This window comes from Calidris pugnax, unplaced genomic scaffold, assembly GCF_001431845.1.
Source record: "Calidris pugnax isolate Ruff unplaced genomic scaffold, ASM143184v1 scaffold9, whole genome shotgun sequence".
NCBI lineage: Eukaryota > Metazoa > Chordata > Aves > Charadriiformes > Scolopacidae > Calidris > Calidris pugnax.
Genome location: NW_015090778.1, coordinates 5,699,384 through 5,724,123, shown reverse-complemented (window position 1 = coordinate 5,724,123; position 24,740 = coordinate 5,699,384). Strand labels below are relative to the sequence as shown.

The window sequence follows — 24,740 nt, the reverse complement described above, 5'->3', positions numbered from 1 at the left end:
AGCAGAAAGAGAATGGATTGCTATAAAATCTGCAGAACAGGGTGGAAAAAACCTTCCCGATCAGAGCTGCCCAGTGGGGAAAAGCACAAGGGGCACTGGGCACTGACCCTGGACAAGGATCTTCTCTCTTATGTGCATAGGACAAGATCCCCTCTAGCAGGTGTCCCCATAAACCTGGCAATTGAATCTGCAGAACAGGGTGGAAAAAACCTTCCCGATCAGAGCTGCCCAGTGGGGAAAAGCACAAGGGGCACTGGGCACTGACCCTGGACAAGGATCTTCTCTCTTATGTGCATAGGACAAGATCCCCTCTAGCAGGTGTCCCCATAAACCTGGCAATTGTGGCCAGGCAATGTCACACACAGAAGACACAGCACCCTGGCCATCCTTCGCCCCTCGCAGCAGCCAGAGCCCAGGCACAGCTGGTCACAGCGTGATAAGGTGGGTTATGAAACACGCTGAAGTTGTTGAACAAAAGAGGCCCTTTGGGCTGTTTCAGCTCCTTTCCAGAGCCTGGGATGGTTTGACAAAGGGAAGATGGATGGGAACAGGCCAGTCCCTTCATGTGGCACAGCCTTGCCTCAGAGCAGCACGAGGCGGCGGGAGGCCAGGACTGTCTGTACTGATAAAACCAGCTCCCTGCTCCAGGCTGGACATGGTTTATGAGGATGCAGAGCCCCATAACTGCCCCAGCGGGTGATAAACGCAGCCATCCCCACCTGTGCTGCAGGAGGGAGAAGATGGCAGCGACCCTGTGGCGGGAGGCTTTCTGGAAAATGGACGCAGGGCTAAGGTAGAGTAACCTGCACTCCTGCAAGCGCCTACATTTCCATAATTCATATTTAACTTTCTATCATGCCATTTCCCTGGCCCAAACCCCTCTAATATTCCTCTACACCTCGGTTCTCCCCAAGGTGTGTGGCAAAGCAGGCCTGGGCCTGGCTACCCTAACAACTCGGCAGGGAGGGAGCAGGGTGGCTCCAAATGTCCCTCAGGACCCCGTGTCCTGTGGGGACGATTGTGGACGACGCCTCGGCAGGGAGGGAGCAGGGTGGCTCCAAACGTCCCTCAGGACGCGGTGTCCTGTGTGGGACGTTGCCGACATTGCGGTTGGAGCGTTGGGGATGGCATGCCCGTCCTGTGGGGGACGATGGTGACATTGCGGTTGGAGCGTTGGGGATGGCGTGCTTGGGGAGCTAGACCTGCCCTGACAGAAAGTGTGTGTGGTGGTAGGGGGCACACCGGGACCCGCCACACCACTGCCAATATGGCGGCGCGGCCGAGCCGCCACTCCCAACATGGCCGTTAGCGGGGCACTGCGCATGCGCCTGACGGCAGTTCCCTCCCCGGCCGCTATTTAAACGGCGGCCACCCCGCAGATGGCGGCCGGTGTGGCTGCGCATGCGCCACGTGTCCTGCCGCTCCCAAGATGGCGGCGCGGTGGTGACGGCGGGGCGGAAGCGGGTTGTCTACGGTGGGACTTGAGCCCCGGAGCGCGGCCCTGGCGCCCTGCGGCACGATGATTCCCACCGAGGAGGTGTCGGCCCGCAGGAGGGAGATCGAGGACAAGCTGAAGCAGGTGAGACTGGGCAAAGGGACCGGCTCCGGGCCCGGTCGGAGCCTGGGCCTGGGCCCCAGCCCGCAGTCCCAGCGCGTTGCCTAGGAGACGGGGCTGGGAGCCGTCCTGGAGGTCCCCACCGGGCCTGAGGGCGTCCCGGGACTCTCTAAGGGACTGGTGATCCCGCTCCGGGCTTGGCAGAACCCTCAGGTCCCCTTCAGAGCTTGTTTTCAGGGTCAAGGGGTATCTGTGTCCTCTTCTTAGGGCCTGGTAGCTTCAGGGGGCTCTCCCTTCAGGTCCTCAGGTCCAGCCTGAGAGGCCAACCCTTACAGGCTGCTATTCCTCCCCCAACTCTGTGCTTCAGTGACCTGAAAACAGCCCTTGGCTGGCTACTTTAGTTCACAGCTGTGTGAGGGTTTTGAATGGTGCCTGTGCAACACCTGTGTTTTGCTGTGGCAGGGAAATGTGTGGTCTGAGTCCATGTGCCTCTGTGGTAAAGCTGTTAATTTTATATCGTGTAGTGACTTTACTGTGCTAAGGCTCATGGTATGGAAAGGAAACGAGTAATCCATAAAAACCTCACTCATTATGTTATGTGTCGCTCACCTTGGGTCAATTGCCCTGATTTCTGTTAAGAGGTGGCATATTAAAACGTGGCCTCAGCATCAGAACAAACATTGTTTGCTGCAGTGTCTGCCAGGACTTGTAAAAACCTACATGTAAAGTTTAGTGACTTAAATGCTTAGTGTTCAGAATTGAAGGCTATTTTTATGCCCAACTGACAGGAAGAAGAAACTCTGTCCTTTATCAAAGAGAGCCTTGAGAAGAGTGACCAGCTTACAAAGAACATGGTAAGGAGGACCTTGAAGTTCATCCCTAATGTTGGGCCTGGGTTTACTTTTTCTGAGGAGAATCTGTTTTCAAGGCTGTCATTGTGCCCGTCTGAGGAATGCAGAGTAATGGACCATTTGCTCTGCATTTGAGTTTTACATTTCAGTGGCTGGGCAAAGGGGAAAATTGATGAATGTTTCAATCCTAAGCTTCTTTCCTGGGGAGATGAGGGCTCAAATGAGCTGTTGGCCTCTTCTCTTTATAGCCTGTCTTCTCTGGAAGAGGTATTAATAGACCCCAGACTAGTTTGTGCAACAGCATCATGTTGTTGCTTCATAAAGTCAGGTCTTATTTTGAGTTTTATTTCGGGAGTGTTCTGTTTGAGAGGCAGAAAGTAATTATTGTGCTCTGATTGCTCCTAAGCCCTCAGCTAGGATATTATGTCCAGTTCTGGGCTTAGTGCTTTAAGAAAGTCATTCAGGCACCACCAGAGAAGCATGGAAAACATAACAAAGGAGTGAATCTTGAAAGAATTATGTTATTGGTATAGAAGACATGACGATAAGGCACCCTTTATGAATTTACTAAGGTTTTCCACCTTTCAGAAGCAATATTACAGTCCTTTTTGAAAAAACAAAGGCCTGTGGAAAAGAATGTTCACATTCATGTGAACTGTGCCTTCATGTTGTGCATCTAGTGCTTGGGCTCTAATGGTATAGAGCAAAGTGGCTGGTGGTTTATGCTTTTGTTGGTCATTTTACCTAGGGCACCTCCAGGCCGTTCCTGTGGATTTGTTTTCTGCTGTCAAATAAAATTTTGCTTTTCCTTAGTACTGCCTTGGAACACTATTTTCATGCTTTAAAATTGTTTAATTCAAGATTGGCCCACCTCTGTAGGGCAGGTGATCCGTTTTGTGATTCCTGATTGAAATTAGGGCATAGAAGAATTAAACAGCCCACCTAAGGAGTCATGGCAAATTAGTAGCAGAGCCCACAAAGAGAAGCTGAAGGTTCTTGATTCCCCTGCTCTACCTACTACCCTACTGTGTGGATCCATGTGGAAGGATGTCCTCAGCTCTGTTTCTTTCTTGGCATGTAGGTTTCTATTCTGTCCTCATTCGAAAGTCGTTTGATGAAGCTGGAGAATTCGATCATCCCTGTCCATAAACAAACGGAGAACCTGCAGCGCTTGCAGGAGAATGTGGAGAAGACCCTGTCCTGCTTGGATCATGTCATCAGTTACTACCATGTGGCTAAGGACACAGAGAAGATCATAAAGGAAGGGTGAGTTGAGCAACTAGATCTTACTGGGGAGCTTCATCCTATTGAACTTTTGGGATAAAAGTAGGGAAACTGACTCCACCAACTCATCATACTTGTGTTCTTCCCACACTCTTTCCCCACTATCAGTCCACAGTAAAGCTGCCTGACTTGACCTTCAGCAATCCACAGAGGGCAAAGTCTGCTGAGACTCTGCACTGGTGTCTCTTCCAGGTTTTGCAGACATGCTGCCATATGAATCTCATGAGTGTTGGTGGTTTCTCTTCTTTCCAATTCCCTTTTCCCAAGGGTTCTTCCTGCTCCTGTGATGTTGCTGCATCCAGGATGAATCAGAACTGTCCCAGAGCCTGTTTTCAGTCTCCGGGAGGGTGTTGTGATGGCCCTTCTCTTGGGTGGGATGTGCAGCTTCCCCTACATACCCATTAGGGCCTGACTGGGAGAAGAAGACAAGGCTGAAAGTTGTGTGCTTCTCCATCATCACACACTTGCTGTGTGGATTGGGTATCCTGCTGTGGCACTGAGTGGAGGCAAAAGGGAGTCCCATAATTTTCTCCTAGTAGAAGAAAAGGGAATTGAAATTTTCCTTATTGTTTTTATCCTGCATTTGGTCTGGTGCTTTCTTGGTATCTTCTTTCTTTACTTCCTGGGCATTCACTGCTTTTTATTTTTTATTTTCAGCCCCACTGGGAGGCTGGAGGAATACTTGAATTGCATGGACAAAATCCAGAAGGCAGTGGAATACTTTCAGGACAACAATCCAGACAGCCCGGAGCTGAATCGTGTGGTAAGGTGGTGGGTCTGGAACCTGGCATGGGTGAGAGAGGGACAGGCATAGCCTTCCTGCTTGCCCTTTTGCTGAGAGAGGCTGATGGGCTTGCTGCCTGCTGTTTGGGCACAACTGAAGATATTATTGTTTCGGCTTCTGTTTAACTCTGCACTCAGCAGCATTTCTGCTTGTGGTGTTTTGCTCCTCTCTCTGCACGTGTGGTGGAGTTGATTCAACCTCCTACCGAGTCGCTCTTGTCAGTCCTTCAACTGCTTGAGCAGGATGGGAGATCTGTTTAAATCCCACTTGAAGACTGAGCAACTCCCAAGCATTTTTTTTATTTAACTCTCTTTAAAAGTCTCTTAGTTACAGGCGTTGTTGGAGTTTGAAGAATGCGGTACTTGACAGTGATTAGAAATGCTGCAGAAAGTACATTCTCATGCAGAAATACTTGTGAGTGCCCGGTTACAGAAGTCCTGTGCTGCTTCTCTCTTGCTGTTTTGTGCCAGAAATCCCTCTTTGAGAGGGGCAAGGAGTCCCTGGAATCAGAGTTTCGCAGCTTGATGACACGACACACCAAGCCGGTCCCGCCCATCCTCATCCTGGACCTGATCAGCGGGGATGATGAGATGGAGTCGCAGGAGGAGATGTCTCTGGAGCATCTCCCGGAGAGTGTCCTGCATGATATCATCCGCATTTCTGGCTGGCTGGTGGAGAACGGCAGGAACCAAGGTTGGTTGTTCCCTTGTAGCTCTGTACCTGGTGAATGCTTTCCAACCACTTGGTTGAGAGCAGGAGAGTGTTGAGGGTTGTGTGTAGCGCTGCACAGCTTGGCTTGTAGTTCACACACCTTCAGCCATGAAGCCTCTGCTTAGATGTTGCTGTGGCTAACAAACTGTGGGTCACACTGCTAGTGGTGGCTAGCAGGGCTAGCAAAACTAGCGACTGCCTTAGTGGTACCTTTTAGGTGAGTAGTTTGGTTTCCTTTTAATTGCCTTCTTAAGATCCTGTGTTTTTTACAGTGTTTGTAGTGAGGCTGAAGTGTGATTTATCAGTTGAACACAATGATCTCCTGCTGGATATGAAGAGAGAAAGAGTTGTGTAAATAAAGCAAGTTATCTTAATGCATAGTCTGTCCTATGGCAGAAATTCACTTAACTTGTCTCTGCCTACAGCTTTATACTCTTTTATTAACTTTTCATTTGGGAGTGAATGACTCTGGGGACCGGAGGAAATGTGTACTTTCACATACATGTAGCAGCTAGAATCAGCCCCCACCTCAACAATTTACTTTTGAGTGGGGATTACTGTGCTTACCAGCTATGACAAATATCTCTAAAAGCTTCTTAAGAATTTTTCCATGATCAAAGGCAACTCAAGCATATATAGCATATTTCAGTAGTCAGCTTGTATATTGTTCTTAAATGATGAACACCTCATTTAGTTCCTGAGTGTTCTGAATCCTGAGAAGTCTGTAAATTCTCTCTTGCTAGAAACTGAGCACTTGAATTGTCTTGAACAAATGTCTCCCATCAGTTGCACTGATGTGCTCTTAGTGCACAGGCTTAATGTGTGTGGTGGGAGGGATGGGATGAATAGTGCAGGGGAAGGAGGAAGGAGTTTTTGAAGGAAATAGGAGGGGAAGGGAAAAACACATACTTGGGGTTCCACATCAATGCTATTAAGTGCCATTAGGGGCTCAGAGTGTTTCAGGAAAGGTTTGTTTTACTGTATAATGTTCCCTGTTTGTTTACAGTCTTGCTTCTACCTTGTCTCCCTAGATTTCATGACTGTTTACTTCCAAATCCGCTCTGTCCAGCTTGACCGCTCCATCAAGGGGCTGAAAGACCATTTCCGTAAGAACAGCTCCTCCTCGGGGGTGCCGTATTCCCCGGCCATTCAGAACAAAAGGAAGGACACCCCCACCAAAAAGCCAATCAAGAGACCAGGTGAGTCCAGGAAGGGGGGGAATCACTGTACTGTGTATCCTCTTGTCTGGGTATCAAGCACGTATCTGTAGCCTTCTCACTGTTGAGGTGGGCTCTGTGTCTAAAATGTGCTTTTAAACAGGAGCAGGGGTGAGATTTTGGATATAAGCACCTATTCTCTGCCCTGGATTCAGCACTGAGATCACAGACTTTTTCTGTCTCTGTCAAGTCATCAGGTCTGTTTTCTGGGCGATGTAAAGGGAGAAGAGGGGTTCTGTGTACAGGGAGAGAAAAGGCCATTGCCTTAACAAAGGAGATCAGTAAAAAGAGACCTGAGAGGGCTATAAAACCATATGATCTGAGAACACCTATCCTCAGCCTTGGAGGATAGGAGGATAGGCTGTGCCACAGCAAGATGGAAAACTCAGATCTGATGAAACACATCACTTTGATCATTAGTTATGAATAAATTATTATTGCGCTAGGAAACAAAGAACTAATCAGAAGATGAAATGGGGACTAGGTAGGTGCCTGCGGAAATGAGATCCAAAGTTGCCTGAATTTTGGAAGGGCTGTTAAAGCTTCTGCCTCAGCCTGTCTTTGGAAGAGCTACGAATGTGGCTGGTGGGTTGTTCAACCTCTCCTCATAATGGAGTTTTGCTGCATTTTCTGCAGCTGGTGCTGGTGAGGCCGGTCACTTGGCTGTACTGGCGAGCAGAGCTGGAGTTCCTGTCTCCAAAATGTGCCATCTAGTGGGAGCACGGCCAGAAAGAGGGACAGCAGAAGCTAGCATGTACCTCCCACAGTAATTATACTGTCCCTCTGTGTGTCACAGCACCCTATTGTCTCCTGTGTAAGAGTGATGAAAGAAAAGTTCATATTTCTGTGGGTTTACCTGGCCAATACTCTTCCACCATAATATTTTTTTCCAAATACTGTCCAAATACTCTCACTGGGCCCAATACTCTTCCACCATAATATTTTTTTCCTGTGTTGTCCAAATACTCTCACTGGGTTCAGGAAAATAATGAGAAATGTGGGTAGGGACTGGGAATGGATGGGGTGGGGAAAGGGAGGGAAAGAAATACCCATTTTAATCGTGTTGTGTTTATTTTTATAATCCTGATGTGAATGCAGTCCTCATCCCAGGTAATGTGCGTCTATGTGTGTGTGTGTGCTGGCCCTGGTGCTCGCTCTCTTCACTTCTGTGTGTGGAGAGGCTTTGCTGGGCCTCTTCTTGCTACAGCAGAGGGTGTGCCTGGGATATTTGGAGAGGGAGGCCTGCCTGGGGAAGGCCTTGACATCCAGACATCACCCCCTCTTTTAAAATCAATCTGTGCTATTGCTGTTGTGCCCTGGAGCTGTTCTTGAAACCTGATGTGCGAGTTGCAGTTGGTGAATGCAGTCAGGCTGCAAATTTCGGTGGATTTTTCCCTGTCAGCAGAAAACCACCCATGGATGGGGGTGTCTCACACCAACACTTGGCTTTTCTCTGGAGTTTGGCAGGTAGTTATTCATGTAAGAATTTGCCACCGGTGTTGGGAGACCTGCACAGGACAATATCCTCCTGCTAAGGAGAACTGGCTGTGCTGCAGATAGCAGAAATACAGTGTTTAAAATTGCTCTGGAGCATGGTGGCAGTGGTTTGTGTTCAGCTCCTGCCCAATAGCATGATTGCAATTGGTAAAAACTATTTTTGTGTGGTTCAGTAGAGATGTGGTTCCTGAAGAGATGCCAGATGGGGATCTGTAGTTGAGTCATGGGGAACTTAGGTTGTGGATGCTTCAAATTTGGTCCACAGTTTTCAGTTATCACCTGATACTGGAAAGGTCCCTGGGTTTTGATTGCAGTGAGGTCAGCATGGTCAGCAAACGTTTCTGAGTAGCCTGCCAAAGTGTGACATCTCCCCTGTGCTCTCAGTAAATAGTCAGAGGTGGAGGAGGTGGGTTTTTTTTTCATGGGCAGATTTAAAAAAATCACTAGGATTTTTTTAAATGAGTCTCAGATCTTGGATGCTCGAAGAGAGAGTACAGAAAGGAGCCCACATGTTCAAGAGCACAAGCGTTTGTTCCCTACAAAGAGGGTTCATCCAAAATGGATGTGTTTGCACATCCAAAATGACTTATCATGATGAGTCTCAGCTGTAGATTTGTCAGGAGATTTTCACTTCTTTTTGCCCAGTTTAATTGGAGTTTGTGAGATGGGCCAGGTAGAAGGCACAGAGCGTGGTCTGAATGCACTTACAGAGCTGACAGTGTATGAAGGAAAGAGAATTTCAAATGATCTGCTGGGGTATTATTAATCTCAAGAAAAAGTAGTGGCTAATTTGTCTCCCATCTTCGGTGAACAAGGGCAGAGAAGCAGATTGTAGCTCTTCAAGGACAGGGTTGTTTAAACGTTATACAGCAGCCATCTCTCATGGCTGCTAAATTGTACTTAAGTGAAATTAAAAATGGAGGAAAAAAAAATAGTCTTTGAGCAGAGATTCACTGATTATTTTTATTTTTTTTTTATTTTCATTTATTTATTCTGTGGTTCCCTCAGCTTTCCAGGACAGCTCCTGAGGTGGAGGTCTTACACCCTCTTGGCACTGGCACGGTGGCCCTCTTAATAGCAATATGCATCTTGTGGTGTTTTGATTCCCCTGGTTTTAGCTTTTGTTCAATTATGGGAAAAGAGATTTTTTTTTTTTCCCCTATGCTATTCCTTCAGTAAGTAAAGTCAATTTGGGCTTCTGACAACGGATTTTTCTCCTGGTTCCAACAAGTGAGTTGATTTCCTTAGTCCTTAAGGAAGAATATCCCAGTGCACACCCCAATGCACACTTCAACCTGTTGCAAGGGATAAATAACAAACTAAATCTGATGTGCTATAACTTGTTTATCAATAATGCAAAGTGCAAGAGAGGCTGCAGCCAAAGGGAAGGTGAGGTATTAGGGACAGGGTAACAAGGCAGAGTCTCCCCACTCTTCCGCAGGTACTAGATTAGATTCTAGAGAACATGCTCCATATCCATGTGTTGTTTCAGAGGGTCTCCATCTCTCTGTTTTTGTTTCATTTGTTGGTGTACCCTGTGGCATCCCCTGTTGTTACAACCTGTAGTTGAAAATCTGACTGGTGGAGACACTTCTAAAGCAGGGCCATCTTCTCTTAACCAAAACTTGCCAAGTCAAGTTGAACTGATGAAACAACCTGTGGGCTTGCTTTTTTTTTTTTTTAAATAGCTTGGTGTTTGAAATGCCAGCAGTCTGTCTCAGAGGGCAAGCATATTTGCATTCCAGGAATCATCCTGCTGCAAATCCATGCATGTAAAATGTCACTTGGTTGTGATGCCTGTAGACCTAGTGCTCTTTTGTTGGCTTGAGAGCAGCAGGTAGCTCAGCAGCTCTGCAGTGCCGGGGAAGGACAGGGCCAGAAGATGCCTGTGGGGCCACCCAGCCTGCCTGCCTGCAAGCGAAAGCCAGAGAGCTTTAGCCAGTTTATACAGACTCCTGCAGCTGGTGCTTCAGAAAAGAGGATTTGTTGTCCTTCTGCTCAGTTAAAAAACTATCTAATGGAAGATAGAAACAGGAAAATGATGTGGAATTGGAAAACTGTGCCTCGTGTATGCCCAAAAGCCACTTTATTTAACCATTGGGCCACAGGAGTGAAAGTTTCCTGTGCGTTTTGACTTTTACTGTGCCTTGTGTATGCCCAAAAGCCACTTTATTTAACCATTGGGCCACAGGAGTGAAAGTTTCGTGTGCGTTTTGACTTTTGCAGGCTCTTTTCATGCTATAGGGGAGCCCTTTTCCAGTTTACTTAATGCTCCAGGTTACCTAGCGGTGAGGTGCTACCTGAAGGCAGGCTGTGGGGTCTTTGTGTGGCAGAATAAAGAGCCTGTTCCTGCTTCCCGCTTCCCATATTGATCAGTGCCCAGCTTGAATGTGATGTTTTCATTAGTAGCTGAAACGCCATCCCATTTGGTTTGCAAGCTGCCTAATAGGGGAAAAACAATCACCGAACAAAAGCATTTGGCTTCCACTAGAATCCATTAAAGCCTGATTAGGATGCTAAATAAGAGGGATGCAGCAGCAGAGTGATGCCCAGGAAGGCTGAACACTCGATGTGTGTCAGTGTAAACACAGGTAATTGTGCTTATGCAAATAAAATGCAGCAGAGGTGTTTCAGCTCTGGTCTGGGAAGAAGCTGTCAGAGGTACTGCGTACCTGTGAAGTGAGATCCCATTGACAGCAGCAGCAGTTGTACTGTCTGTTTGGTTTTCACACCAATTTACCCTCTTTATTTATTTATTTATTCCTCCCTGGATGCTTGTAAGTGGGAAAGATGACAGGATTGGTAGAAGCACAGTACCTGGGTTGAGCTGCTCTGCATCAGCTTGGCCATGGGAGCAGCAGTAAGAAAGAGCTTAGTGCCTATCTGCAGAGCTTGCTCCAGCCCTGCTTGCTCAGAGATCTTGCTGATGTGCCCAAGCTCTAGAGGTTTCTGAAAGCAGCTAAGAATAAAGTGGAAGTGTTAGGTGTGAAGAGCATAGGGAAGCTTGGAAGAAGAGCCGTAGCCCTCTCATTTCTTCATGTGGCAGAAGTTAGGAGCAAATGCATTGGCACAGTGAGGGTGTAAGTCTTCCCACCTGGTGTGGGTCTAGAGGGGAGAAGTTTCCTGCTAGAAGAATGTTTTATGGATATGATTTTTTTTTCATTACTAAGTGGTTGAGAACAGTCTGAACTGGTAGAAGAAAAACGTTGCCAGTGAAACATTACATTTTAGAAACCACGTTCTCTTGTTTAGTAAGTGCACCAGGTTCAGGCAGCTTGGAAATTCAGTGGGAACTTCTCTCTTCTGTTCTCCCCCGTTAGAGATGCGCTGTCTGGGGGACTTGAAGTTTCCTTCCTCCTGCTGTATATCCCTTTATGGGATGAAGCTGTCCTGCACCCCGGAATGCTGTTCTGCAGCAGTCTGAACTTGGGTTTCCCCTCAGGATAGCTGTCCTCAGCATTTGGGCAGCCAACACTCATTTCCAGGCTGCCCTGTGGCTTATGGTTACTGGTGGAAGTAGGGATTTTCTGCATGTTTGGAGTATTTATTACTTTAAAGCGGAAGAAAAATTCTTAATTTTGGCATCAGCATTTTTTTTTTCTTGGATCCTTCTTCATTTACTCAGCCCAGCTCTCTTTCAGCTGGGTCTCCTATAGAAACTCCTTCTACCTTCCCAAAACTTCCCGTTCTCTGTTGTGCAGGCAACAGCAAAGCTCTGCTGTGAGAGGGTGTCCGTGTGCTTGTGATAATTGTAGCTTGTTGCATGACGACTAACCTTTTAATGTGGAAACAGTGCTTAGTCTTCAGTTGTCACATTAATGCTTTGTTTTGTGCTTTCTAGCTGTATATCCAGCATTGGCTTTTGTTCAGTTCTGTCTGGTTTTTGTGTGTGTTAAGTATAAATCTTTTAACCCAGTGTTATTTTTTTTTTCCATGGTTTTAATTGATTTGCAGTTTCTTAGAAGAGAAGTGTCTTGGGGATTAGAGTGACTTAATGCGAGTTAGACATGGGTGGGCAGCATCCATTATTCTGTGATTGCTGTGATGGGAATTGCTGCTGCAATTGCTCTCTGGAGCCCAGAGGTTGTCACCCTTTTATCGCTTCCTGTAACGCCAGAGATCATTCCTCCTCTTGGCTGTGGGGCTCCTGATGGGTCTATGGTTGAGCATGCTCAGAAAATACCCCTCTGAAAGGCAGTTGTAGTTCTGGGGAGCAGGCAAAGTGTTGCCAGAGAGGAATTGTGTGTACTGCAAAGCCCTGCTTCCCCAGCTGAGGGAAAGCCACAAACCTCTTATGTTTGGATGCAGAGTACCGGCTTAAAGAAACTTGTTACCCAGAAGGGTGCTTCGTTGCTTCCCTTCTCTGATGGTGTTTTTTCACCTGGCTGTACCAGCTCACCAAACTGATTTTGAGCACTCCTTGATTCTGTAACCCTGGCTGGAATTCATGCCCCCACCCTCAAAGCAGGGAAACAGTCTGGAAATGCCATTGTATCTGCACACTCGGACATGAGTTTGGGGATCACGTTCCTGTACTGAGCATGCTCATTGGTGCCCAGCATCCTCTTGCTGGGCCCAGGTGACTTGCTGGTGGAGGGCTGGTGTTCCGGGTTTGTTTTCTTTCACTCATTTTCTAGGTCTTCTTGTCTCTTCTCTCTGGCTCTGGTGACAGGCACGATCCGTAAGGCTCAGAACCTTCTGAAACAGTACTCTCAGCATGGTCTAGATGGGAAAAAGGGGGCCTCTAACCTCATTCCTATGGAAGGTAATCACAGCTCTAGCTACTTCACCCTTGACTTTCTCTGTGTATCAGCCTTGCTTTTCCAGGTGGGACTTCCATTAGCCTAGTGCTTGGTGGACAGCATTGGATAGGGACAGCTGACCTTGGGGAACCAAGGAGGTGCTGGAGAGCCAAATCACCAAATTATTTTTCTGAATTTAGTGTCTGAATTTCAAAGTCTTTGTAAACATGAGTACAGAGGAGAGGAATGTTACCTTAAAGCAGTTGACCCACCACAGCCACCTGGCTAATGGAAGCTCTGCTCTGATGACATCTGCTTGTGGTGTTTCTGTTCTCTTTTCTTTTTGCCTGGACTTTGAGTCACATTTGGTTTCCTAGTGACCTTTCCAAACCTGATGCTGAAGTGTCAGACCACAGCTAGCTCAGCGTGTTGTGCCTGTACGTCTTCTCTGTGGAGACCTACCTACATGGTTGTCTTCTGTATTCTGGTCTCCTCTGCTCATACCAAGTAAGGGAGAAGGCATCACTTGCTTCAAAGCATCTGTAAGACCTTTCTGTCTCCTATGTATGCATCCGAAGTAGATCTCTTCAGCATCTACATCGTAGTCTACTAAATCCCAGATGGTGACTAACATCACTCATCTGGGGGAAAAATTCTCATGCTGAGCAGGAGATGGGCTTTGAGTTTGGATTTGTAATGGCTGTGGGTACAAATCTGGCTTCTGGTGCCTGCTGTCCCATTCAGAATTTATGGCAGGAGATTCAAGGGACTCCTGTGGCCCAACAAATGACTTAACTCACACTTCTCATCAGGTTTCAAAGGGTTGCTACCGCTGCATAGCCCAACAAAGAGATTTGGTCAGGTAGCATTCCTGGGTCTGTGTAGGGAAAAAAGTGTCCATCAGATCAAATAAGCCAAGCTTGAAGCGGCTTCCAGCCAGTGTGAGCATCCATGCTGTAACCACCCTGGATAAATTGCGCCTTCTGTTTGTGCCGGCTGACATCTCACTAGGTCATGAGCATGATTTACGAGTTAAACACCTTTCCGATACCCTGAGCGACAAGCATGGTCCGGCTGCTGGTAAGTACCATGTTGTCACTTCATAACAAGCTGGCTAATATCCTTCTTTTCAGCATGTTTCACAGTAGTTGTGTAGCCAGTGGCTGTTCATCTACGTGGGCAGTCCTGGAGCATGGGCCTTCTCTGGCTAAAAAGCTCTGGCTCTTCTCAGTAGAATTCACTCCTACTACTAATCACACGCACCCCAAGCCCTCAAACAGGGAACCCCAACTTTGTCCAACCGAAGACTGGTGGCCACCATGCTGAGGGGCACTTCCCTATAGGTAGCTACTGGCTTGTTCAGTGTTGAAGTGAAGCAAACCTGAAAGAGGTCACACTTGGCATGCAACACAGTGGGATCCACTGCAGAGCATCTGTAGAACCACATCACATTTGTGTGTCCCTTGCTTTTAAAAGATCAACCCAAGGGACCTGTCATTGTAGGGTAGAATTGGTTCTTTCTCCATCCAAAGGTGCAGATGTCGTTGGGAGGAGAGAAGCAGCAGCCCATAGCCTAGAGAAGGCCTCTCTGTGTAATCTTACTGTCTTGTAGTGGTTACTACAGGGGTCTGAGTAATGCAGGCTGGTGTGAGTCCATTTATGTCTGACCTGCCAACACTTGCAGCTAGTGGTTGGCATGAGTTGGTGTGGGCCTTTGTATCATACCAGCACTTCTCGTGCCTCCCACCTAGGTTCTTTGATGGATCTTTGTCTGGGACATTCATATCCTCCAACTCAAATATTTGCATTTGTGTGCAACGTTGTGTAACAGATAGCTCACCTAGCTGTGCTGATATTCCTGCTTCGTAGGATTTAAATGTTCATCTGCCTGGTTTTTATCTTCTCTTTCTGCCTGTGGGAAGAGGCTGCCTTCCAGGACAGCCTTGATTTCCCAGAAATGTTGATGCAAAATGGCAGTTCTTCATCTGCATGACGGATGGAGATAAGGAATTCTAAAAATACAAGCAGAGGTGTTGAATAATTCACCTCAGACCTTCCTCAGTTTAGTACTCTGTGTTCAAGCCCTTGATTAAATTTAGCCTGTATCCCAGAAGAGCTCCAAACTTGCCTTCTGTCATGAGGCCGGAAAGAGCTGGTGTCCTGATGTGCCCATTTCCTGAACTGCAGATGGCTTTGCCTCCTGCAGGGTATGCATAGCTTCCCATGCACAACCCAGGGGGCAGGTTTGGTGAGAAGATGACTCTTGTTCTCACGCAAGGATGGGTGTGAAGCCAGAACCGCCTTTTCCAGGAGAACCTTGTGCTTCTTATGTACACCAAGGCCTTGGAGTGAGCAGACCTGCTGGAAGCTCAGTTTCGTTCTCTCTTAAAGCCACCTTGCCTTTACAGGGAGGGATGACGTCTTCGACATCGAGATTGATGCGTACATTCACTGCGTTAGTGCCTTTGTCAAACTGGCCCAGAGTGAATACCAGCTCCTGACGGAAATCGTCCCAGAGCACCACCAGAAGAAGACCTTTGATTCTCTCATCCAGGTCAGTTGAGCCTCTCTGCTTGGTTTCTCTTATAAAGGATACACATAAAATCTTTCTCACCTCCTCTTTATTGTGAGAATGTGGATTCCACCACCTGCTGTGGGTGCCCAAAAGCACTACCAGTGCTAGGGTTGTCCTCCAGAACCTGTGCAGGGAACTGGGGCTTGCACAGGCCCTGGAGAACATGTTCAGAGTCACTGGGTACTATAAATGACCTATGAGCTAAATGAGCATCTTTAATGGCTATTCTGCATTTAGCCCCTAGTGACACCTGGGCAGAAGTCATGCTGCTTCCTTCTGACTCTTTGGCTTTGTTGCAGGAGTCATTGGACAACTTGATCATGGAGGGGGATAACATTGTCTCAGCTGCTCGGAAAGCCATCATCCGACACGACTATTCAGCTGTGCTCACAATCTTCCCCATCCTGAAGCATCTCAAGCAGATGAAGCCAGAATTTGACCAGGTGTTGCAGGTAAGTGTGATGGGATTGGAGAGTGTTCTGTGACTCGGGTTGTCTGGAGAACTTTTTGAAAGGGATGATCACAGTGGCTTTGAGCAAAGCCATGCTGCTTCTGTCCATCCAGCATGGACTGGAACTGACACATGCAGCTTGTGTCCTTTCTCTGGTGCTGGACCAGCATCTCTCAGCAGTGGTTCTCTTCACTTCAGTCATGACCTGAGGATGGACTGTCTACATTATTCTGCTGTATACGTGGCCTCTGAGGTGTTCCAGCTCTGACACTACAGAGCTTAGTTTAGACTGTGCTCGCTGATGTATGGAGAATGTCACTGCTTTGAGGAGAACCTGCTGTTAAAGGAGAAGCTGTTTTTTTCTGAGCATTCACACCCCATCTGAGGAGTCACACAGCACCTGAGTCTGTCTCTGCTTGGAGCAGGGTGCCTTGGCAGCAGGTGACTCCAGTCACCCAACAGGTGCCCCTTCCCACTCCTCACACACACTCTTACTGTTGGCCGTGCTCCCTCCTTCAGGTGTGACCCTGGGTTTCACTCTTACTGTTGGCCGTGCTCCCTCCTTCTTCAGGCGTGACCCTGGGTTTCCCCACAGCAGAGTTTTGGGCATTGGATTTTACAAAAATAAATAATTTAATTGAAAGGTTCAGCAGCAGGGTCAGCTGGGGCTGGATGCCTCCGAAAAAGGAGGATTGTTGAACAAAGAAATCCCCGGGCAATGATCAGCTGCTGCATAAGAGGAAACATGAGATGTAGCAAGTCCTGGTCTCCGTTAGTGTTGGTCACAACACTTCCTGACTGGCTGAAGAACGGAAACATGAGATGTAGCAAGTCCTGGTCTCTGTTAGGGTCACAACACTTCCTGGGTGGCTGAAGAATGCAGGATTCAGTGTGGTGATGGTGCTGTAAATATTCTCCTGACACATGGGGAACTGAGAATAAAATGCTGGGTTGGGGGGTCAGGAAGGGTAGGTGCTGAACAGAAGTTGAGATACGGTGTGTTTTCCTTCTCTGATCTGTTATGGGATTATTCCAGGGAACTGCAGCAGGCACCAAGAACAAACTACCAGGGCTGATCACTTCCATGGAGACCACTGGTGCAAAGGCACTCGAAGAGTTTGCAGACAACATTAAGGTAGAATTCTCTTCAATGTTCTTTCTGGTGAAACCAGCAGGTTTGGAAGAGGGCTTTTCTGAGCAGTTTAACGTCCCACTTTCCACGAGACTGCATCATTTCTGAGTCAGCAGGTCTGATCCAGCAGTTCTGTGCTTGCTGGACCGCGTTGGATGGTCAGCTGCAAATACCGAATGCTGGGGGTGATTTCAGATACAGGAGGCCTCTGCCTAAGACCCTCACCAGGCATACTACAGATAACTTGGTGTGAGTTTCCAGGCCTCTGCAGATATCAAGTCAATCTCAGAATTTAATCCTATTGAAAAAGAAAGGAAAATTGCTGGCTTGAAAAGCTTTGGAGAGCTGGGACTAAACTGTCCCTGTGTAAGGTGGGATCCAGGCCTCTGCAGATATCAAGTCAATCTCGGAATTTAATCCTATTTAAAAAGAAAGGAAATTGCTGGCTCAAAAAGCTTTGGAGAGCTGGGGCTAAACTGTCCCTGTGTAAGGTGGGCTTGATGAATGTGCTGCCCAGTGGGTGAACTGAACTTCTGATGGCTACATGCTGAATAAACCCCTTTGGTTCTGACCTGTGGGGGTGTGCAAGAGCTGTGGTTTCTGAGCACCAGGAGATGGCACTGTGAGAGCCAGCTCTGAAGTTGTTGAGAGGCTGGATAAACAAGCCTGCAGCTGACTTGCAGCAGCAGTTGTATTGTAGATGCCTTCAGTTTCATTACATGCTTGCCTTATGTCTCTCTCTTCTCTTCTTAGAATGATCCGGACAAGGAATATAACATGCCAAAAGATGGGACAGTTCATGAACTCACCAGCAACGTATGTGACAGTGATTTGAACCATCCTTTGTCAAAAGCAACCTCTGAATAGGTTTTAGAAAGAGCAGTAGGGAAATTTCTTAAGTTAAGCTGTCTTGAAGGGCGATTAATTGGCTTCTGTGGATTAGCTAGTTACCTTGCTTAAGCCATGATGTGACTGTGGGTAAAACACGGCAACTCAAAGGGGTGTAGTGGCTTGTTTCTTGAAGGCTTTTAAGTGTGGAGGGACAAATGGTCCTTCATAATCCTTAACAGCAGAGCACAGGAGACACAATGCTGGTTGCTCATAACTTCCCTCCCTTGCTTCCAGGCCATCCTTTTCCTGCAGCAATTGTTGGATTTCCAGGAGACAGCAGGTGCCATGCTGGCATCACAAGGTACATGCATGGGGCTTGTTTGGGCATGTGGTTCCTTCCCTAAATTGTCTGGACATCTTCCCTAAAAAGATCAAACCTTCGCATGCACTGTGAGCTCATTCTCCTCCTGTCCTCCACCCTGTGGTTTGTCTTGTCCTCCAATCTGCCATGACCACATAGTTGGTTATCTGGAGAACTCCAAGGGATGCAGAGAGTTTCCCTGCTGGCCTTCCACACTTGCTCCTATCAGGTACTCTTTTGATGGTATTTTTTGCTGATGTGCTCTGTGGTGTCAAGAGAGGATGCCTTAGGCATTTAGCTTCAAATCTGATGCTGGACTGGTCCTCTGTGCCTGTACTGGAGTGAGGATGGTTGGTCCAGCTGAGTTAGCTTTAGTTTTGCTGTGTGTCGACGCATTGCCACTTTTTTCTGTCACATCCTCTGCTCAGAGTATAACAGCAGTAGGGAGGATATTCTCCTTGGCATCTAGCCATGGTCAAGCTGTGACTCCCAAGCTATTGATTTGCCACGTGCCCTAGCAGAGAGGCAAGTTATAGCTCTGCTTTCCAGGATGCTAAAGGAAGTAGTTCCAGAAAGAAATACATGGATGGGAAGCTGAGAGCTGCTACCTCGTGTAATGGGATGCTGCTGTGTGTCAGAGCATGGTTCTTGGTTCTGTGCAGAGCAGCAGCTCCAGCTCTCTAGCAGGTTGGAATAAAACAGACTGGAGAATGTGGAGAACTGGACATTGAGGGGGCACAGGGACCTGAGGAAGCACAGACCACTAGCTGGTGTTTGGAGAGGGTTAGGGAGCCCATTAGGGGAAGGGGGAAGCTTTACAGCTGCCTCCATGCTTATCTGCAGTTCCTGCTTGGAAAATTCTGCCAGTGTTAAGTTAACTCGAGCTAGGATGTCTCTGCTTCTTGCCACATCTCCTCTAGCCATTGCCTTGTGCCCTCTCCACTTGCAAGCTCAGCATGCTCAGAGCCTCCTGGGCCTTGATTCTCTCTCCTTGGCCAAAGAGATGGTCTGAGGTATTTTGGTTCTTTTTTTTTTTCTCCTTGGAGAAACCAAGTAGTGTTTCCCATGTCCTTCCCAGAATGGTGGTGTCAGCGCTGTTGTTTCAAAGTCTTGACATGTTCTTATGCAGTAGGCATCTGTCGTAGGAGCTGATTCAAAAGGTAGTGTAGGATTTTTAAATTTTTATGTTGGTCATGTAACAAAATGTGACCATATCCATGACTCACAACCTGTTTCCTTTTTAATTGTGGCTGGCTGTCCCATCAGGTATAGAGGGATCCTGCTGTGTAAAGACAGCTTGAGGAAAAATGCCTCTTTGCAGCGTGTTTGATTATTAAAGCTTGAAGTCAGTCTAATGGTAACAGACCTGGTAACTTGGGCTGATGTGTAGTACTTCAGAGCTGTGTATGAGATGACCCACAATCCAAGTATTATAAATCTTTTTTTCCCCGTCTGCAGCCCGGCCTTAGGGACCATCTACTGCCAGATGCTCCCTGCTCTCTGCCAGTGGTGTTCTCCTGCAGAAGCAGCTCTGTCACTTGCTCCAAAAGCCAGGCCTGGCCCAACATGGGGCACTCACACAGCACGGAGCTGTTCCGGGTGGGATGGCTTTGCTCACGTTCTTGGGAGGGTTCAATGGGCTGTGCAGTTCATTTCAAGGACCAGTAAATTGCTGCTGCCATGAGGGAATGCTTTTCTTTGCCTTGAAAAGTGGGTTTGGAATGATTTGGAGTGTGGTGTCTCACTAAATACAACCTCTTTAGCAGGGGAAAAAAGTTAAACTCTGCCTTTCCTCTGTGCTCTCCACTCCATTTGTGGCCTTGGAGGGACTCCTGCCTGCTCTCCTGTGTAGCTGTCTGTGGCTGCTCTGTGTTAATATCTGCTTTGTTCTCAAAGGGATGGTGGTCTCTAACCTGTCTTTTTGCACTTTGCATTTCTTTTTCTCTCTCCTCCCTCCCCTTTTCTCTCTGCTCTGCCTAATCTCTGTAGTTCTTGGGGACACATACAATATTCCTTTAGATCCCAGAGGTAAGCAGACCTACCCCTATGTACCTGTTCATATTGCCTTGGGCTCTGGTGCTGTATATTAATTCTTTATCCTTCAGGAGTGGTAAATAAATTAACACATAATTGAAAAGGGGGAAAAAGGGGAGGGTAAGTAACTCTTGCCAGTGGGGTGGAGAGAATAGGGAGGGCTTGTCACCAGCAGACAATGGGGGATGCCATATGAGCTGAAAGAGGGTAAAGACACTCTCGTGGCACTGAATCTCTTGGCACGGGTAGCAAGTTGGCCCAGCTGGTATCATGCTTTATCCCGTGTGTGCTGGGCTCCTCATTGTCCAACTCCCAGCAACAGGAGCCTCCAGGCCTTTCCCATGGGGTGCCTGTGAACTCAGACCCCCCAAGCTGGGCCCAGCTGCCAAACTCTGGTGGGGGGAGGAGGAGATAGTTACCCCACGTGTCTTGTGGGACCCATGCCCATGAGCTCTCGAGGGCAGAAAGCCATCTCTCTTATGCACAGACAGAGGAACATGTGCCAGCCTGGAGTCACTGCTTGCAAGGCAGGCTCCCATGCTGGGGCAGTCCCTTGAACAGAGCCAAGAGGGTCCTCTCAGCAACCATGGGGATGGCTGAAACTTTCCAGAGCCCTTCTGCTGCTTTTAATTACCGTTGTGTGCCTGCTGGTAACAGCTTCAGCCTCATTTGTTCTCCGATTGCAAATTTCTAGTGCTTACAAACCCTTTTCAGGTGGTGGGGGAAGGATGGGGAGGATGTGTTTAATGACTCAATTTCTGATCAAGTGGCTGACCTCAGCACTAGGAAGGAAAGGAGAGATTTCTGCCAGGGTGCTCAGTACTTGATGCAGATACAATATTGAGGGGTGTAGGGCTTTTCCACCCTCACCCTGGATAAGTTGCTGACTATCAGCACTGAAGCAGGGAGCTAATTTCGCTGTCGATGAGAGCTCTGCACTAATTCCATAGCAACGGGGACGAGGCTTGTTTTGAGTAGAGGCAGGCTGACCACACATACCCCCCTTCCCCGTGGCATGTTAACTGGCCTGAGATTCTTTTCTTTTCAGAGACCAGCTCTTCGGCTAGTAGTTACAGTTCGGAGTTCAGCAGGCGGCTGCTGAGCACCTACATCTGTGAGTACTCCGTGCACCTTCCCCTGTCTGCCCCACCAGCTGTCCTCCACTTGGCTTGTCCTTAGTTGAAGAGCACAGGTTGTGTCTCTTACTCCATGTGATCTTTCCACATTTGAACTGGAGTCTGATGGGAGGGATGGTACAAGTACCTGAAAGGAAGCTGTAGAGAGGCAGGGGTCAGTCTCTTCTTCCAAGTTACAGACGATAGGACAAGGGGTAATGGCTTCAAGTTGCGCCAGGGGAAGTTCAGGTTGGATATTAGGAAACATTTCTTTACTGAAAGGGTTGTCAGGCATTGGAATGGACTGCCCAGGGAGGTGGTGGAGTCACCATCCCTGGAGGTATTTAAGAAACATGTAGACATGGCTCTTCAGGGCATGCTCTAGTGCCCGAGATTATTGGTTTGTGGTGGGATGTTGTGTAGGTGGGTGATGGTTTTGGTTTGGTTGTTGGTGTGTGTTTAGGTGGTGGGTGATTTTTTGTTTTGTTTTGTTTTTTTTTTTGTGGTTGGACTCGATGATCTCTGAGGTCCCTTCCAACCACTATGATTCTGTGATTCTGTGATTTTATGGATGAAAGGGTCAGACTGGGAATTTGACTGTTACATTTGGACAGGACAAAGCACAGTACAGCAGGTTGCTGTGCTGCAGAGCTTTTGCCATCAGCTGCTTTGAACTGTTCTCACCCATTGCTCTTCACCTTCAGCCCCATGAAGGTTTTCAGCTGCCAAAGGGGCTCTGTAAAATCTTGAGCCTGCATATACCAGTTGGACGGTGAGATAGATGAGTTCATGGAACAACCTTGTGGTGGTCTCTTACAATGGGGATCAGGTCCACCAGCTTCTTTCAGATCTGAGGCGGTGTCATGACCAAGAGTTTTTGGTGACTTTTCTGAGGAAAGACCTGCCAAAGGCTTGTGGGATGAAGTACACGTGGTTGTACCCTTGTGTGTACGTGCAGTTGGGGCTGTGCTGGTCACTTTGCTGTGGGGCCATGATGACAGTACGGAGTGCTCAGTTTGGATGGTCAGTAATGAGACATTTCAGTGCAAAACTTTTTGTCCTCTGTTTTTCCTTCCTTAAGGCAAAGTGCTGGGCAACTTGCAGCTCAACCTTCTTAGTAAATCCAAGGTTTATGAAGACCCAGCTTTGAGTGCCATTTTTCTGCACAACAACTACAACTACATTCTGAAATCTCTGGAGAAGTAAGTGTGTGTCTGGGTAGATCTCCCTGAAGTCCAGGCTGATTCTAAGCACGGTGTTGGAGCAGGGCTCTGTATCGAGTGCATTTACTTGCCAGCCTGTCTCATCTCTGCTCACTCTTCTATTCTTCAAACTGCCCCTTTGAAACCTTTGCACTGTTACAAACATCGCATTACATGGCAGTGGAAGATAAAAGCATCAGAGATGCCTTAGGTCGTACAGAACCCTTTGATCTTGAGAGGATGGAGGATATGGCTTTGGAAAGTAACTTGGAGTAGCTTCTGTCTCCTTATTCTTGCATTTCAGGGTCCCTTCTATTGTAAAGGGCATAAAAGGCCATGTTGATAGGGGCTTGAAATGTTGCCATCCTGCTGGCAGCCCTGAGAGCAGCTGGTGCATGTGCTTCCTTGGGTTCTCTGCTCTTCCAGGTCTGAGCTGATCCAGTTGGTAGCTGTGACACAGAAGACAGCCGAGAGGTCTTACCGGGAGCTCATTGAACAGCAGATCCAGACCTACCAGCGCAGGTCGGGTGACATCCTCTGCTTTTCCCTTAGTTTTTTCATGGTTTGAGGGCTCCTTGGGAGATTTGTGGCCAATGGTGTACCGTTTTGGTCTAAAACCTAACCCAAGTATTTTGTTTTTCAAGTAATCAATCTGACTTGAAGCGGTCACCGTAGAAAGTTTTGGGGTGTGTATTGTCTGGGGTGACTGAGTTCTGGTGAGACATGAGTAACTCCTTCTCTTTGCCTCTTTCCTATGTCATTTCAAATGCAGCTGGCTGAAGGTGACAGAGTACATCCTGGAGAAAAACCTGCCTGTCTTTCAACCAGGAGTGAAGGTGAGGGGATGGTTGAGGGTGGTTTTAAGATGATAGAAATTGCCGGAAACATCATTTCCCTTGTCATGTTCAAAAATTCTCAGAAACTTTCTTTCTATCTTGTGCCACTATTGCTCTGCAGAGTGAATCTGTGGCTGGGACAAGACGGAGAGCAGCACTGCCTCTAATCTCCGCTGCCCCAGATTCATACAAGTCTTTTAATCTCTGTCTCTGTTCTTATATTTTGCACCTGAGCAGATGCTTCTATTTTGGATTTGAAAAAAAATCTGAGACCTTCCATTAGAAAGGGCTAGAAGCATAAAGAAGTCTATTTTTATGTCTGTTCTGGCTGAAAATTACCCTCTTTAAATCTACTTCAGATGAAAGCCAATTGCTGAATGTAGGGTGTGCTGCTCACCGCAGCTTTCTCTCCATCCTGCTCTAGGAGAGAGAATTCAAGCCAAGTTGGTGGGATATTGCTTAGGTTGGATGGGGAGCTGTGGGCAAACACTGGTGTTGGAAATTTTATTTCTGGATGTGAAATAAAATCCCTTTCCTCCTTGTTGCAGCTCAAGGATAAGGAGAGGCAGATGATAAAGGAGCGCTTTAAGGTAAGGAGGCGTTAGATGGCATACACACATCCCCTAGTTGATTGGGACAGACAGTCAGGCCAAAGATGTGCCTAAGGAGGAGATCTGGATGTTGGTGGTCAGCAGTGGAGGGGATAACATCAGAGTCAGTGTAGAGATGTGATTGCAAACAGGACACTTACCAAGTTTTACTTTGGACAGGGTTTTAATGACGGGCTGGAAGAGCTGTGTAAGATCCAGAAGGCCTGGGCCATCCCAGACATGGAGCAACGTGACAAAATCCGTCGGGCACAGAAAACCATTGTGAAAGAGACCTATGGTGCCTTCTTGAACAGGTGACAACCTCTTGTAACATTGTCCTCTCTTTTTTTGGATTTATTAGGGTCTTTGGAGACTGGATTTGCCTGAGCTGAGGCAATTTTCTACTCTCTTGTCTTAGCTTCTCTACCTTACACACTAAAACATCCCCAATCCTGAACTCTACCGGTTGTGAACTTCTGCTGTCACCCTGATTCCTTGGTCAGGATGGGTGCAGGCATTCTAGCCAGCACAAAGCTCTGGGCCACCCTGAGCTATTCATGTAAACCTCAGGAGACCAGTTGTAACTAGATTATGTGCTCCCTGTCAGGTTCAAGTGGGACCTGCTGGAGTGGAGCTGATTTGTGGCCAAGGAGAGGCCAGTGGGTCTCTTTGCTGTATTCCAGTCACTTGTCATCTGGGGGTTGTCTTCCTTTGCAGATATGGCAATGTGCCCTTCACAAAGAACCCTGAGAAGTACATCAAATACCAGGTCGACCAGGTGGGAGAGATGATTGAGAAGCTGTTTGACACCTCAGCGTAAATCTCCAGCTGTTGTGTACTCTCCAGCTGCCAAGTACAAGTCGGCACTCGCTCAGCAACCTTTGGGACTCCCTTCCCTTCTCCTCTGCCCCATTGTGGTGGGCAGGGTGTTATACTTGTATTTATCAGATTTATAAACCTGTGGAAACACTC

At 47.6% G+C, this 24,740-nt stretch overlaps 1 protein-coding gene across 13 annotated transcripts; it reads left to right on the top strand.

The window, feature by feature from the left end:
• The first annotated feature begins 1,396 nt into the window (after positions 1 to 1,396).
• On the top strand, positions 1,397 to 24,740 carry EXOC7 (exocyst complex component 7). 13 transcript variants are annotated; one of them, XM_014952285.1, is made up of 22 exons: positions 1,397 to 1,579; positions 2,344 to 2,409; positions 3,488 to 3,672; positions 4,348 to 4,453; positions 4,945 to 5,167; positions 6,217 to 6,384; positions 7,501 to 7,512; positions 12,572 to 12,664; positions 13,653 to 13,721; positions 15,050 to 15,195; positions 15,516 to 15,668; positions 16,704 to 16,802; positions 17,553 to 17,615; positions 17,925 to 17,991; positions 19,981 to 20,019; positions 21,074 to 21,139; positions 22,222 to 22,342; positions 22,769 to 22,864; positions 23,115 to 23,178; positions 23,727 to 23,768; positions 23,949 to 24,082; positions 24,486 to 24,740. In XM_014952285.1, the coding sequence occupies exons 1-22, from the start codon at positions 1,520 to 1,522 to the stop codon at positions 24,586 to 24,588; spliced, it is 2,175 nt and encodes a 724-aa protein (XP_014807771.1). In that variant the 5' UTR covers positions 1,397 to 1,519; the 3' UTR covers positions 24,589 to 24,740. The 13 variants fall into 13 exon arrangements, with proteins under 13 accessions (XP_014807771.1, XP_014807778.1, XP_014807817.1 ...); XM_014952292.1 differs by lacking the exon at positions 7,501 to 7,512; XM_014952331.1 differs by lacking the exon at positions 12,572 to 12,664 and having other exon boundaries at positions 1,398 to 1,579.

Excerpts from the sequence above, each read along its gene's own strand:
- EXOC7 (XM_014952285.1), top strand. The coding sequence starts at position 1,520 with ATGATTCCCACCGAGGAGGTGTCGGCCCGCAGGAGGGAGATCGAGGAC. Across the intron at positions 1,580-2,343 it reads TCGAGGACAAGCTGAAGCAG|GAAGAAGAAACTCTGTCCTT; the intron begins GTGAGACTGGGC and ends CCCAACTGACAG. Across the intron at positions 23,179-23,726 it reads TCTTTCAACCAGGAGTGAAG|CTCAAGGATAAGGAGAGGCA; the intron begins GTGAGGGGATGG and ends TCCTTGTTGCAG.